Source organism: Anarrhichthys ocellatus, unplaced genomic scaffold, assembly GCF_004355925.1.
Source record: "Anarrhichthys ocellatus isolate YVR2014 unplaced genomic scaffold, GSC_Weel_1.0 scaffold32, whole genome shotgun sequence".
Taxonomy (NCBI): Eukaryota; Metazoa; Chordata; class Actinopteri; order Perciformes; family Anarhichadidae; genus Anarrhichthys; species Anarrhichthys ocellatus.
Genome location: NW_022280062.1, coordinates 100,277 through 113,228, shown reverse-complemented (window position 1 = coordinate 113,228; position 12,952 = coordinate 100,277). Strand labels below are relative to the sequence as shown.

The window sequence follows — 12,952 nt, the reverse complement described above, 5'->3', positions numbered from 1 at the left end:
CCTGCTATTGTAGGCCGGCTGCATGACCACCAGGGCTGTGATGTTAACTGTCAGTTAGTGAACATAGAGGGCCTATTTCCTGTGGCGATGAACACGACAGCCCCCCTTTTTTGGCTGTCACTCTTCCCTCTCCTCCCCCTTTCCTCTTCTTTTTTTTCTTTTACCCCACTCCTCCTTCCTCTCTTCTCCCCACCAACTCCTCCTCGTCCCTCCTATTGAGTCTCCCCTCCCCTCCCTCTCCACCAAAGATCTGTTTCTCATTATCCTCTGTAGTCTGCTCTCTGTCTGAGTCAGGAGACGAAAAACTTAAATAAACACTCTCTCTCTGTCTCTCTCCGCCTCAGTCCAGCTCTTTATTCCTCCGTCCTCCACCCCTCCTCCCCTCCTCTCTGTCCTCCTCCTCCTCATCTGATTTCTCACAATCATTATGTATGTTATACTGGCGTGTAACTGGGGGCTTGCTTAGCTCTCCCTGTCATCCTCTTGGGGTTGTGTGGGCTGGCCTTGGATCCTGATCTCAAGATGTTACAGACTGTTTGGAGAGAGGAAAAAGTGCTACGAACAAGGTTGACGCAATTATTTTTGGAGCCAAAGGCAGAATCGGTTAACTCATGCCCAAACCAAATCCCTATGGGGCACTTTTGGGCACGATAACAATATTAGGAAGTGTACATTTCCAAAACACCGGAAGTAAAAATGAATCGAATGGGAGTTAAAAAATGGAGTCTTAAGGAGCCTTTAATTTTGTTACTATTTCTGGCTGATTATCCTACATTATGTCACAGTTAGCATGGACATTAGATCCTCACCAGATGGAAACCTCAAGGCCTGTAAAGTAAAGCCAATGCTGAAGTGCCTTAAACTTGCATTCTTTCTAATGTCCATCAGGGGGCGACTCCTCTGGTTGCAAAAATCTGGTTGTATAGAAGTGTATGAGAAAACGACTCTACTTCTCACTTGATGTATCAGCAAACATTGTAAACATGAGTTTATGGTCTCAATCTCTAGTTTCAAGTCTTCTTCAATACAGCATGATGTTCATTTAGTAAATGATGGTCCATTTAGAGCCAAATAGACCATAAAGCAGGGTATGCTTTAGGACGCTTCCATGGAGTTATCCGGTCTGGGAGGTGTTTTCATCTTACAACTTTAAACTTTTCACAGTGTGTTTTTTCACTTCATGACGCTTAACTGTAACTTTTTTGGTCGCCAGAAAATGTCTTATTCTGCTTTCGGTTGTATTCAGCTCCAACCTCTCATGTCACTTATGGTTGGAAAAAAACAAGATGGCTACAGTCAAAATGCTGAACTCGAAACTTCAAAACAGCAGTCAACAAACCAATGGGTAACATCAAGGTGACTATGTCCACTTCTTATATACAGTCTATGATCCACAGTAAGACAAATTTCAGACCCAAAACAGCAATGTGTTATACATATATGTACAACATGTGCAATATCAGTGTAACATGTATGCTATTTTCAGGTTTAGCTGCCTTTGAATTGATCCAAATCTCCATTAACTACACAGTTCAATCAGGAGAGACAAGTGAATGATTAGTATAGTTAACATTTATTATGACAGATGCTGCGTTAATGTGTTACACAGAAATTCTTTGGCGCTTGAACTCCACGAGGAGATTTGTGATCGAGCTGTGATTGCCCTGAGCGGCAACAATATAAATCCCCCCCGTGGAGTCCAGACACTGGTGGTGATGTTGGCTGATGAGGATGATAGAATGATGAGTTGATGAAGCTGATGAATCTGCAAAGATTGGGCAGAGATGGGGAGGTGGAGGGTTGCGCAACTGCAGCCTGAACGTACTGAAGGTAGAGAGAAAATCATATTTAAGAGAGACAGCAGCAAGATGATAGGCTAACGATGTCCTCAGGTCGTTGTACTATTGGCTAGAGAGACCAGCTGATCTAGACAGCTGATATCGTGATTGACAGCCTCAAACAATAACAGCAAGGAAATGATGAGTGTGCCTGCATGAGGAGTGATGGCAGATGTATGGTAAATAAGCTATGGGCTTAGGCATGCAAGAGTATAGTCTTCCTGTCTGAACTTACGCTAGAGCTTCAGTAGTCTTCACATGGGCGTCCTGAATTAAAGGTGCAATCTGTAAGATCTGACCACATGCTCCAAAGGGGGCAGTATTTCACCTCTACTACCAGGTTCATACAATCTAAAGTTACAGTCATCAGTTATACACAAAAAAAGCCAAATACTAACTAACAGCGGCGCAAGAATACGCAAAAATTCAACCAAGCTGCTGAAACTCTCAGAGCCGATCTAAGTAACACTGCTATTTTATAATCTTCATGGGTGTTGTACAGTGTGTGTATGCATTGATACTTGGTTCATTGGATTAAATCCAAAGTGGCAGAAATAAGACAAACAACACAGATATCCATCTCTGCGAGGAGACCACCCTGCCAGGAGGCGAGCGGTCGGCCCTCGGCACCTCCGGGAGATGGACCTCCAGTCTGCGGCTTCAGCAACTTGCATTGAGCCGGCACAAACCACAACAAAGTGTCCTCACACAATGATTCGTATGACATCTTACAAAAAGTTACTCTTCATTTTTCCCATCCATCTCCCCTCCGGCCTGCCATGTCTTTCATTTTTGCAGACTTTATATTTCCACGTTCATGATTACGTGGATAACATCGGAAATTATTTTGTGGGATACCTACGAATTACGGCGCATTATTCTTTGTTGGTATAGCTACAAATGCTGGATGATGCCAGCCTGACCCCAGCGACGGGAGTCACTGCAGGCTGGTGGAGCATTGGGTCTAACCTGTGTTAAAGACAGCAACATGAAAGTTTGCTGATCCGGCATGAAAAGGCCCTGCAGACTGCAGGTACTTGGATTTGCAGTGGCCAAATTTGAGCTAAGTGCTAACTAGGGGTCCTGCCTCACGGTGGCAGGGAAGACGAGACGAGGGCGGGAGTTGTACTTTATGGGAGTATTCAAATTTCTGCCAAAACACACTCAGGTGGATGTATAATTGATGTTGGGACAAGTCGTTGGGACAGCTCTTCTTCTTCGTCTTCTCGTGAGGACAGACTGGAAGCTACAGTGATATTACAAGACAGGAAATTACGTAGACGTCTTTTACGAAACGTCAAAATTGTGACATTCTGTTGAAAATGTTAAATGTTTTTAACTCAACTTCTGGCAAGATCTTACACGTTGCACCTTTAAAGTGACATGGTTTGCCAATGCGGTAAAAACAACTGTTTTAGTTTTGTGAGTTTTTACATGTGATCGAGCAGCAAGACTTCCAATGAATACCAAGCCAACTGCTTAATAAAGCTGAACTACATGCAGGTTCTGTGTGTATACACATATTCAGTCGTTCAGGCACAGAGCCTTTATATAAATGGAAAGTTTTTTTTGGGGGGGGGGTTGTGAAACTGTGGAGTTGAATGGCTAGTAAATTGTTTGAAGGATCTCTGCAATGAGATGGATGAGTGCAGCACACAGGAGGAACTGCTGAGTGTCAACTTTATGGGAGGAAATGAGAAAAGGGAGGAAGGGATTTCTGTTGACGTGTTGCCATCATGTGGTGAAAGACGAAACAGTTTTTCTGTAACTTTCCTCAACAGCTTGCTTTCACAGCCCGAGGACACGGATTTTTGTGATCACCGAAATATGTTTTGCAACTTGTACTCTGACGTCAGAGAGAAACTCAAGCTGATTTATTTTACCGAATGACACAATGGATTCAACTGAAGTACATTTTTTGCAGTTGAATATATAATTACAATGTATTTAAATACTGTAGACAAGCTGATGATGTTTTTCCTTTAAGCACATGAATTGTATTTTTGATATATATGTTAAAACATAAGTTCCCTTTAAAGAGAAATAAAACTTGTAACATTGTTTAAAAAATACTACGATGAAAAGGGAAATGTTAATGTTCAAATCAATATCACCAGAGGTTTTTCATCACTCCTGGTACATTCTGTAACACATTACATGTACATATAAATGATATGAAGAGCAAACAGACTTCATCCTGGACTGTGAGTGAACCACACCCGTCTTTACCTCCTTAGAGACTACAGGTGTCAAAACACATTTTGAGAAAACATCCTTTAAAGATATTTATTGTAAAATTCCATTCATTTTGAGGACACTACAGGTGAATATAGGGTATAAGAACATCTAGATATCACCATGAAATTTCCCCAATTGATTATTTATTAAGACAACTTATTGTTTTATTATAAGTTTTCTGAAATGTTATGTTTAAATATGCAAATGAGGCATTATCTGTCACGAATTCCCCTTCATATTAGTTTGTTTTCATCCTGCCTGCATGTTTAATTAACTCTCCTGTCATTTCAGATCCTGCCATTCACACCCGATCACCTCTCATTCCCCTCACCTGGTCCTCCCCACCCATCTCACCTGCTGCTCATTCCCTCATTAGCCCTCACTATTTATGTCTCCTCACTTGCACTTGTTCCCTGCCAGATTGTCTTGTGTGTTATTGCCAAGTTCTCCAGCGTATCTTTATATTGTTTCTGATCTGCCTGTTCCGACCCTGTCTGCCTGTTTGCGACCTTGGATGTTTGCCTGCCCCTTATTGGATTTGTTCGCCTGTTTGACTGACCTCTCGGTTTTGACCCTGCCTGAACTCAAGTAAAAGAACTAAACTTGTATTTTGTCTCTGAGTTGTGCTTTTGGGTTCAAGTATCTGTAATCCTTACATTATAACTTTTGGGGAAATAGGAGAACCCTACAAATGTAAACAGACAAAGTAGTAAAAAAAAAATCTAAATGTGTATTTTGGATGATTTCTTTCCACTAGTCTGAAAGAAGACATGCTATGGCAGCAAAATAGCCCAAAATTATTTTTGCTTGGGGAGTCTCGCTTAGAAGAACTTTCCATAATTTTGCCTTGTGATGTCTGTTTTGATTATGAATAAATAAATGAATCCCCTCACTTTTGATAAATATTTCAATACTTTTAGTGGCATCAAAGTAGAAATAGAGGATGATGAACGATAAAATAAATAGTCAGGATTCCAAAGTGATAAAGCATTTGGAGTTTATTCAGACTCAACAACACTTAGTTGATTCCGGCTTCAGCTTCTCGTTTTCAGATGCCCACTGTGACTGACAGTTAAATCTCAGTTCAAGTCATCCGTCTCCATTGTGTATAAGTGCTGAAACTGCATTAATGTGAGCCATGAGCATGCATGTTCAGCAAACCTTCCCTGGAAGGAAGAAGATTTCATCTTTGGGCTTCTTCTCGTTTCCAGCATTCCTGTCAGTGTCAGAAACGTGTGTGAACTAGTTGGATGTGAATTCTTGTGTGTGTGTGTGTGTGTGTGTGTGTGTGCTGTCTGTATGCATGTTTCTGCTTGTGTGCCCAGCATCCATGGAACAGGGAGCTTGTGCAAGAGTTTGACTCACCAATTACTTCATATTATGCAACACTTGACTCACAGAGTGAAAAGTGCCTCAAGATACCCAAATAAGCATTTTGATACGAGACATTGGGACATGCTTCCAAAAAGAATGCACGTTTCTTTACTTAAAAAACTAATCCCTGAGTGCATACAATGTTATAGCATGGATGCATTCCACAGGATCATAATCATATATGGAGATGATACAGCACTGAAGATAGAGGGAGTGAGAGTTTTAAGGAAGGACACACCTCTCTGCCTCCCTCTCTCTCTAGCCACAGCATGTTGCAGCCTGTGGGGCAGGATGCGATTCAGTTTATTATAAACCGAGCTCACAGTGACCGTCATAAGAGGGAACCGCTGTCGGACAGATCGGACAGCAGCAGTGGGATAATTGAATCGGACATTTATCACAGAGAGAGATCAAGTCCTGGGAAGGTCAGTCACTCTTGAACGTTCACTAGAAAACTTGATTTTGGACTTCGTATTGACATTTTCATTCATTCTCTCTCTGTAAGATTTTTCCAACATCTGCCTCTTAAAATAATAATTTACTTTTGTTGGCTTGATTATTTACACATTGCAGATTTATTACAAACCTATGAATCATTGTTTTAAAACGTTGCACGGCAAGATAAGCCATGGCTGTTCCTTTATTGGCAAAAAAAAAGTTTCCAGAGTTTGCAAAGTCAATGACAGTGTTGTAGTCATTTTCAGATTCTTTCAAAAGTTCCTCAGGTTTTGTTTTGTTGTTTTAGAACCCAAATAGTTGCTTGAAATTGTCAGAAAACATATATTTGCTTTGTATTTTCTCCCATTTGACGGATTCTCTTGCAGACTTTCACAGTTCTTTCCTCAGCTTGTCTTTTTTTCAGTAAATTGCATCAGTTTTATTAGTTTATCCATTCCAACAGTACATAACGTCATATGTTTACTGCAACATCAGGTTATAATTTGAGGATGTTTGTGTTTTTACTTGAACTGATAGATAGCATGTTCATCTGGTGGCTGGAACGGCTTTATGTCGCCTTGTTTTATTAAAAACTTGAAAACAGATTTCATCTGACAGCATCAATCTGTTGCTCAGACTTGGCTTTCCATTGCATTTTACTCTAGTGATGTAACAGCTTTTAAGTGTTTACTCATCACTGTTGTTTATGGCCATCAGGGGAAAATAAACAGTTTGCTTTAGTGGGACCAGAGCAAGGAAATTAGGACTTAATCAGGAAATAAGGGCTGGATGTCTTGTTCTCAGAAGGAAATGTCATTTTGCGGAGATCTTATCAATCCTTTCTCTACATCACTCATGTTTAAATTTTCTGTTCTGTATATTCGTGTATAATAATAGTCAGGGTTGGTCAGAGTAAAAGTGTTTTTCCCTAAAAGTCAACCCTCTGTGACTTCTGCACTGCAGGTTACTAGTTTCCGCTACAGGACAGTGAGAAAGAAAGATTCAAGACAAAACAAATTTTAGAGTGTGTCGAAATACTGCTCTTCCATGATGCAGTACTGCTAATGTTTGGCATGTTTTAGCATGCTGCCTCTGAGTTTGATCTGTCGGCCACAGGATCTAATGTGAATATTTTAGAGACTGCGTCAGGGTGGAAGCCATCCTCTAGTTGTGGAAACACCTCTTGTACAATTGGTGAACAGTATTTTGTAATGTTTATCTTCAGCAATGGCAGATTATATTCTCCAGACCATCACTATCTTTGTCTTAGACAAGTAGGTGTTCTCATAAATCCAACAATCAGGCCTTCATCTAATCTGAATAAAGTGTTCAGTGAAAGATTAAAATCACCAACACAGTATTTAGTTAATGGAATTTCTATTACCTCTCTTTCCTCTTTTACGATTTCTTTTCATTGTTCACAGTTTGAAAATGTCTCTATGAAGAGGAAGTTCTTGTTTCACCGCATGTTCCTGTAACCGTGTAGACACATCATGTGAAGACGGTTTTATCAAAAGCTGTTAAAAAACGCCCTTGAAGCCAGTTGTTAAAGACTGCAATAAATATTTTCAGGAAGTTTTCAAAAGACAAGTCTGACGTCAGGTTTGAGTCTCAAACCTTTTCTGAAGACATCAGGTGAGAAAATTTCATAAAAACATCTACCGATTGACTTTTGAAAATAATAAGTAGTGTGCAAGATAAGAGATCTGATCAGTGTTGAAGGAAGTTCTGCATCTGCTCACAAAGAAAAACATCCAAGGTTAGCAGAAACATGGGCTGATAAATTTATGAGAACCAGCAAAGATCTCTATCTCTGCTCCAGTGACACTGAATACTCAGTAGTGATAAACAGAGTGAATAAAGTCTTGTTTCATACACTAATAAAGTCCAGTTGTTATACTTGTGAAAAATAAATCCACCGTTAGTGTTTTTACTCATGATTATTAGTATTTATTGTGTCAAATAAATAAAAAGGTTCATCATAAAACCCATCCTTGTGAAATACTATATCATAATGTTTTTTTGGGGAGAAAAGAAAATTCTCACATACAAAGAGAAGAGATGTGCAGAGATAGCTTCATGGGTAGACACTAGACCCTAGTACTGATAATGCAATGAATACAAATACAAGTTCAAATATAATAAATATTGAATTAAAACATGCATCAATCATTACACACAACCCTGTGTAATATAAATACTCTCAGTCCCCTTCCTATACTTTAAACGTCCAGTGTGTATAAATTTAGGGAATCAACAAATAAGTAGAATTATATTAATAGGTATGTTTTCTTTAGTTTATATTCACCTGAAAATAGGAATTGTTCTGTTTTGTTACGACACACTGGACGTTTAACGCGAGACATTATTCAAAATTTTCTCATTCCAGATAGAATCGAGACATCGTGGCATCACTTTCTAACACACTGGGTCATCCAGTCGCAGTAAACACGTGGTTAATGTTGTGAATTCAAACTAAAGCACTTGCTTGGGTTAAGGCAACCAAACCACTTAGTTAGATTGAGGAAAATACATCATGGTTGGACTTAAAATAACTACTTATGCGAAATAAACAATGTCACATAAGTATGAAAACACATCAGAAACATCGATGATTAACTAACTTTGGGACACGGACAACTGTTGTCTGGTTGAAAGTCCTGTGTTTGTTAGACCTAAACACCTCTCCTGCCACCTGGCATGTATCATCACACTCAGGAGAGTTTTCTCTGAGTGTCTCAGCGCTGTTACTTGAAAGCCTGGTGTGTCTCATGCAGATGCTAAAGGCGTCCTTGTGCGTCGGCATCAAACAAAGCGTTGGTATTTGATGCCCTGGGCTGCTTATTTAGGTTCTAACTTTGTCTCTCATCCTCAGGATCAAATCTCCTTCCAGCATGAACAACTCCAATCATTCTGTCAATGCTTCCAATGACGGTAACTTAAAAATCATCGAAAGTAACAGCGTCGTGAGCAATGACTTCTCCACGGCCGTGGGTACCCTCATCCTCAGCTTGGTCTTCCTCCTGGGCGTCCCTGGCAACCTCTTCATCGTCTGGAGCATCCTGGCTCGCATCCGACGACGCTCGGTCACAACCCTCCTCATCCTCAACCTGGCGTGTGCCGATGGCTGCCTCATGGCCCTCACCATCTTCTTCATTATCTACCTGGCCATGCAGACGTGGGTCTTTGGTGACGCCATGTGCAAAGTCTTGTTCTACTTGTGCAACACCAACATGTACGCCTCCATCTTTCTGATCACACTGATGAGCGTGCACAGGTGCGTGGTTGTGATGTTGCCGAGGAAAATGTCCTCCCGGATCACCGAGAAGATCGTGAGGAGGGTGATCGCAGGAACGTGGGTGTTGGTGATGGTCATTTCTATCCCCTCACTGGTGTTTCGGGACGTCAGAGAGGACACAGACGACAAGAATAAATTAAGACTGGTGTGCGTGCCTAATCACACACTGCCTCGACATGTAAGTAGGGCTGCAATAACAATTATTTTCATTATCCGTTTTTAATCTGATTATTTTCTTGACTAATTGATTTGTCGTTTGGTCAAAGTCTAATATTCATTTTTAGCTCTGTTTTCGTCTCTTTAGCTGCTAAATGCTCCACTGTGTTCACCAGCTCGTCTTTAAATCTGTCTGTCTGTTGTATGCTGCAGCAGTTAGTGTGCAGTGAGGTTTTTAAAAGCTGGAATTGATTAATAAACACAAACGCATACAAATAACTGAAAAAGTATATTTTTTACTTTACTGCCATTAACACACATGAATAGACAATTAACAATACAAAATAAAGTTACGTTGAGATTGGGCGCCACTTGACACACACATAGCATTGTACAGAAGTATAAAACACACACACATCTAGCTAGACATTTAACTTGCGACAGCTCATTGCTGCCACATCATCAAAAGAAAACAAAGATCAGTATACTTTAGTTTAAGAGTTTTTTGCAGAATTTGCATGTGATTTCAAAATATTTTCATGTTATAACAGCTTATGTTTTGCGTTATAACAAGATATTTTTACGTTATAACAAGACAGAATAACATATTGATCCATTTTTCTTTTTTCTGGCGTTGCACTAGTACGCTTCTGTAACACTTACAAGAAATTTACATCAAAAGAATAAAGTGTAGTATGCCTAACAGAGGTGAAAATGTATGATTTAAAATTTTATTTAAAGATGGCATATTGTAGAATTAGTATCTTAAATCCAACCCTGAGACAAGGGTTTTACTAATTTTTACACAAAAAAATCCTTCAGAAAAACATAAAAATAATGCATATACTGATTTACTCTTGTAAGGTTTATCTTTGTCTTGTGAATGAACAGATTCAGGTTCAATATACGTATTTTTCTTGCTCTGGCTTGTTTTGATATTTTCAGTTCAGAAACACATGCAATCATTTCATTGAGTATGTTTTGTATCCTCCTGTGTGCAGGTGAGGTTTCAGTATGCCTTTGAGACGGTGGCGGGATTCATTCTCCCTTATGCCATCATCATAACGTGCTACGTCCTCATCCTGAGACGCCTGAGGCAGACCAAGTTCCAGCGAAAGGTCCGCAGCGAGAAACTCATCCTGGCTATTGTGGTGATGTTTGGTCTTTTCTGGCTGCCGTACCATGTTATCAACATGATGCAGGTGTGTGAGGGCGTGTTCATGGTGTCACTCATCACATGACTTATATTTCAATGATCTGATCTTTTGAATGACCACTGAGTATGTTTTGGTCCAAGGTGGCAGCTGAGTGGTGCGAGATGGGTTCACCCACAAGAAAATTGTGAGTAACAAAAGATTTTCTTTGCAAGAGCTAACATATAGCCAGCTACAAATGCAGACAAAAATTAAGAATAACATTGGATTGATAACTCTATTCTATGATTCATTTACAGCTGATATTGATAGTCTGTCTCGTCATTTTGTGACTCTTTGAAATCAGTGCGTCTCCGTAGCTTTGTGTCTCTTTGAGGACATTTTGTGCCTCTTCACAGTTGTTTAGTGTCTTTTTGTCACTTTGTAGGGATTTTGTGTCTCCTTATAGTTTAAAGTATATTTGTGGTCAATCTGTGTTGCTGTGTAGTGATTTTTTAGTTTAGAGTCATACTGCGTCTCAGCGGTTTACTTCAGGGACATTTTGCAGATTGGCCTTGTTCAGTAATCCATTCGTTGATAAATATATATTTCATAATTCAGTTAATTTGAGAGCAAGATCTTTAAATCAGGCTCTCGAGGATTTTACCAAAAGTCCAATTACATTTCCCCCGAAGATAGTATGTTTTAGTAGTGGTCTGAAATGTTGTCTTTCTGCAGATTGGATAAAATCACTAAATCCAGTCGGGCAGTGACTTCGGCTTTTGCCTTCATCAGCAGCTGTGCCAACCCCGTCCTCTACACCTTCGCTGGGAAGTCCTACATCAAGCAGAATGGCTTCGCCTTCATGGCCCGGCTCTTTGAGGGCACGTCATTGGACCAAACAGGAACCAAAAAGAGTAAAGACACTGTGGGACTCAATACTGTTGAATCTGTAAATGACTCAGGAGCAGGAAGTAATGTTTTTAAAACAATGGGAGATGAGCATTGAATGAACTTTATGCAGGAATGAAAGCACAGCATTTTGTTTTGTAGATTGTGTTGAAACAAGTTCAACTGAAATTTTGTTTGTACCCGTCCGTTAAATCAGAACTGTAAATACATTTACATTTTATTGTTTTGTCATTTACAGAAAATAATTTAGGAAAACCAACTAACTACAGTACAAGTACAGAGTGTACTTGGGGAGCAACTTGTTTGAAAAGAAAAAAAAAAAAAAGTTTTACAGCCAACACTTCATAAAAATATTAATTTGATTTCTAACAGACAACTGAGCAAATTGTTCATTACAAATATGTATTGAATCATAAACACCCCGAATAGATACATTTGAACATAATCTGTAAGCTAGTTTACTCTTGCAATACTTGGACCGGTAGAAAATATTTTCCTTTAACATGTCCGAGCTGGACTCTGCTGCATCCTCAAACCAACTGGTTTAAAAAGCTTTGTATAAACACTACACAAACTGAACCCAGTTCATTGGATTGGCCACCGTCTAAGAAAACCAGTCATGTCTCCAAACCATGTTACACAATGTGGATCTCTGCTGCAGTGTAAAAATAAACCATATTGAATATCCAGCTTTATATATTAAAATGTTACCTGCTTAAAGAGTTTATACAATTGTTTCTGCAGCCCCCCCCCCCTTCGTAACTCACTGAGCCATTTCTCAGAATGAATAGTAAACTACTGATGAACTCTTGCATGTTCTACAAGCGCGACATGACCGGCAATGCAAATAGACAATACACAAGTTAACTCATTCAGCTTTATTTAGTAGTGAATTTCAGTGTTCTTACATACAGTGTCACAAGACCCCCAATTAGGATTTTATAAAATTGCATAGATTATGATAAAGACATTCCATTATTTGAGGCAGCAAAACATTAAGTGAACACCTTATAAATAAACTTCAAAATTCCAGAAAGTGGTGATCCTGCTTTGTGTCCATGCAGCCTTCCCTTTACCTGTAAACACAAAAAAAACGTTGAACTAACATGTTGATTTAACGATTATAGTTTTCAGAAAGTGATGCGCTTCAGCTCATCTCTTCCACACTTTTTAATCCATTAACAAAGACCAGAGCTGCCATAAAGAGATTCATCTGTTGAAAACCAATAGGAATAGCATTTAAAGCCTGAAAATCTGTTTTATATAAATAAAACAGATCTGGGCGTGGCCTCTGAACAAGACCTTAAATTCATAAACTACAGACCTCAAGTTTGAATGCAGTGCCTTAGGAATAGACTGCATTCATTTGACCTACATGGACCTAATAAACTTACAATGTGTACAATCATGAGTGGTAATAATGTACACCATCAATCAACCAAAAGACAGATACTGACCTTATTACAACGCATCCGGTCCAGGCGCTTAGATCCTAAAAAAAAAAAAAAAATTGGGAGAAAAAACAAACAAAAAAAAAAAAAACAGTTTGTTAGTCTCATCTTGAA

General features: G+C 39.4%; 1 protein-coding gene across 2 annotated transcripts; it reads left to right on the top strand.

The window, feature by feature from the left end:
* The first annotated feature begins 5,794 nt into the window (after positions 1–5,794).
* ltb4r2b (leukotriene B4 receptor 2b) lies at positions 5,795–12,124 on the top strand. 2 transcript variants are annotated; one of them, XM_031865493.1, is made up of 5 exons: positions 5,795–5,875; positions 8,764–9,364; positions 10,344–10,544; positions 10,640–10,683; positions 11,214–12,124. In XM_031865493.1, exons 2-5 carry the CDS (start codon positions 8,783–8,785, stop codon positions 11,482–11,484), a joined length of 1,098 nt encoding a protein of 365 aa, XP_031721353.1. In that variant the 5' UTR covers positions 5,795–5,875; positions 8,764–8,782; the 3' UTR covers positions 11,485–12,124. The 2 variants fall into 2 exon arrangements, with proteins under 2 accessions (XP_031721353.1, XP_031721354.1); XM_031865494.1 differs by lacking the exon at positions 5,795–5,875 and adding an exon at positions 5,886–7,523.
* Positions 12,125–12,952: the final 828 nt, after the last annotated feature.